Source organism: Dendropsophus ebraccatus, chromosome 1 (assembly GCF_027789765.1).
Source record: "Dendropsophus ebraccatus isolate aDenEbr1 chromosome 1, aDenEbr1.pat, whole genome shotgun sequence".
Lineage (NCBI taxonomy): Eukaryota > Metazoa > Chordata > Amphibia > Anura > Hylidae > Dendropsophus > Dendropsophus ebraccatus.
In genome coordinates, this window is record NC_091454.1 from 9,347,326 (window position 1) to 9,350,597 (window position 3,272).

The window sequence follows — 3,272 nt, forward strand, 5'->3', positions numbered from 1 at the left end:
GGATTGAATGTCCCGGATCATGTTAATCTTATTGGGCTGCCCATCTTCGCCCTGTTACTTCATGGTCATCTTTTTATGCTTATAAAATATGGACTATGATAGAGAAACTTTGGCTGCGTCCAATACATCATAATTCTTTCCTCTGCAATTACCTTGTGTAACAGCTCCTTAATTTTCCCTCCTACTTTCTTATGCCTTTTCAGCTTTTCTTGCTCTTCTATGACCCATTTCTGGTCCTCTAGAGGTATTTTCTGGTTGGCTGACTTAGTCGACCCCCTCTTTTGAGAGGTACGTTGTCCTGGTAAGAAGCTGGGCATCCCTTTACAACTAAGTTTCTTTCTCCTTTTTATTATTGCTATTTTCTGTTCTTTCATGAAGCATGAGTTATACTGGATCACTTACTCTGACTTGGCGATATTTTTTGAATTGGTGATTCTTTGTTGTTTTGCCTGGCACTACTGTATAATATTTTTTACTGTGTAAGCTATGACCCTAATCTTAACAACTTACAAAGCCGGAAGAAGTTTTGATAATATTTAACTTTATCTGTGATAAAACAGACTATGCTATATCACACCCTGCTGCAAGTATCATAGGTCACAAGTGATTTTCTTCCTTCTAAGAAGTGTCAGCCATGGCGTCTGCTGATCTGAGAGACGAGCTGCTCTGCTACATCTGTCAGAAAATGTATACAGATCCCGTGACCCTGAGATGTGGACACAACTTCTGCCGGGGATGTATTGATCAGGTCTTAAATACACAGGACGGGTCTGGAGTTTATTCCTGTCCTGAGTGTAGAGTAGATTTTCAGAAACGGCCGACACTGCAGAGGAACATAACTCTACATAAAGTAGTGGAACGTTTCCTGTCTTCTCAGCCCCATCAGGAGGAGATCACCGGGATCTGCTGCACTTACTGTATTCACTCTCCTGTACCTGCTGTGAGATCCTGTCTGCTGTGTGAGGCTTCTCTGTGTGATAATCACCTGAGAGTTCACAGCAAGGAACCAGAACACGTCCTGACCGATCCCAGCACTTCTCTGGAGAAGAGGAAATGTTCTGCCCATAAGGAACCTTTAAAGTACTTTTGTACTAAGGAGGCCATCTGTATCTGTGTGTCCTGCAGTTTGGCCGGAGAACATCGGGGACACCGGGTGGAAATGCTGGATGAGGCCTCTGAGAAGAAGAAGAAGAAACTAAAAAATGTTCTACAGAAACTGACCACAAAGAAGAAAAAGACTGAGGAAAGAGTCCAGAGTCTGGAGGAGGATTTGAAAAAAGCTCAAGAAAAAGCATCTGAAGAAGCCGAGAGAGTTGCTGTCCTGTTTATAGCCATTAGGAGACAGCTGGATGACCTGGAGAAGAGGGTCCTGAGTGAGATCGCAAGACAGGAGGAGCAGCTATCACTGTCTGATGTCATCCAGAGGCTGGAAATAAAGAAGGATGAGCTGTTCAGGAAGATGAGGCACATTGAGGAGCTGTGTAACATGGCGGATCCACTTACTGTCTTACAGGAGCCAGACACAGGTGACTTGTGTGATGCTGAGGAGGGAGGTGATGAGGACACAGGGGGACATGATAAGACATATGATGTAAATGTGGATGTGATTGCAGGGATGTTACATGCAGGTATCTCTGATATAATGACATATCTACCAACCATCTCTCTTGCAAAAGCAAAAGAAATAAGGCTTCAATCCCCCAGCGTCCAATCTTCGCCCAGTCCTCCAAAAGCTTCACCTATGTCAGATACAGAATATGGAGGCTATGCTGGAATATTCAGGACGGAGGGTGCTGAGAGAAAAGGAGGGATCTATGGGAAGGGTCCTACAGACATATTACTGGATGTAAACACAGCTGCAAATGATATCCTTTTATCGGCTGATCGAAAAACTGCAACCTGGACAGAGATAAAACAGAATCGTCCAGAAACTGCAAAGAAATTCCAAAGTCCCCAAGTGATAAGCGGCGGAAGATTTACCTCAGGACGACATTACTGGGATGTGGAGATCAGGAGATCGAAATTATGGAAGGTAGGGATGTGTTATCCCAGTATAGACAGGAGGGGAGATCAGTCCCATATTGGAGAGAACAACAAGTCCTGGAGTTTATGTGGAGGTCAGGAGTATAATAATCAGTATTCAGTGAGACATAATGGTAAAGACTTCCTGTTACCTCATCAGATTTCCAGTAATAGAGTCAGGATCTGTCTGGATTATGAGGCCGGCCGGCTGTCCTTTTATGAGCTGTGTGACCCCATCAGACTCTTACACACCTTCACCACCACCTTCACCGAGCCCCTTCATGCTGTTTTATGTGTATGGAAAGGTTCTATAACCATATCAGGGGGAGGAGCAGTTGTGAGGTGACATCACAGGGAGAACAGACTATGTGGTACGGCAGTGGAAGTCTATGTGGTACGGCAGTGGGAGTCTGTGGTACGACAGTGGGAGTCTATGTGGTACGGCAGTGGAAGTCTATTTGGTACAGCAGTGGGAGTCTGTGGTACGGCAGTGGAAGTCTATGTGGTACGGCAGTGGGAGTCTGTGGTACGGCAGTGGGAGTCTGTGGTACGGCAGTGGAAGTCTATGTGGTACAGCAGTGGAAGTCTATTTGGTACAGCAGTGGGAGTCTGTGGTACGGCAGTGGGAGTCTATGTGGTACGGCAGTGGGAGTCTGTGGTACGGCAGTGGAAGTCTATGTGGTACGGCAGTGGGAGTCTGTGGTACGGCAGTGGGAGTCTGTGGTACGGCAGTGGAAGTCTATGTGGTACAGCAGTGGAAGTCTATGTGGTACGGCAGTGGGAGTCTATGTGGTACGGCAGTGGGAGTCTATATGGTACGGCAGTGGAGGTCTATGTGGTACGGCAGTGGAAGTCTATGTGGTACGGCAGTGGGAGTCTATGTGGTACGGCAGTGGAAGTCTATGTGGTACGGCAGTGGGAGTCTATGTGGTACGGCAGTGGGAGTCTATGTGGTACGGCAGTGAAAGTCCATGTGGTATGGCAGTGGGAGGAACTAAATCTAATACTTTCCTCTCTTATTCTTTGTAATTTTTTCGGATATTACCACTAATTTACCACTAAGAGGTTTAACACAGTAATATTGTCAAATTAAATTTCACAAAAATATTCTAATGTATTTTCATAAATAAAAAAAAAAAAATACTGATCGCATATATAACCCCCTTCTCCTGGATGTTCCTCACATAAATGGATCATCTCTATTTGTGACTCTTTTGATTGACTAATAAATTAATAAATCTCTTATATTA

The 3,272-nt window shown here is 44.8% G+C and overlaps 1 protein-coding gene across 1 annotated transcript; it reads left to right on the forward strand.

Annotated features, from left to right (window-relative positions):
- Window positions 1–596: 596 nt before the first annotated feature.
- Window positions 597–3,272, forward strand: LOC138788577 (E3 ubiquitin/ISG15 ligase TRIM25-like). Its single transcript, XM_069966605.1, has one exon. The coding sequence runs from the start codon at window positions 635–637 to the stop codon at window positions 2,366–2,368; it is 1,734 nt and encodes a 577-aa protein (XP_069822706.1). The 5' UTR covers window positions 597–634; the 3' UTR covers window positions 2,369–3,272.

Excerpts from the sequence above, each read along its gene's own strand:
- LOC138788577 (XM_069966605.1), top strand. The coding sequence starts at position 635 with ATGGCGTCTGCTGATCTGAGAGACGAGCTGCTCTGCTACATCTGTCAG.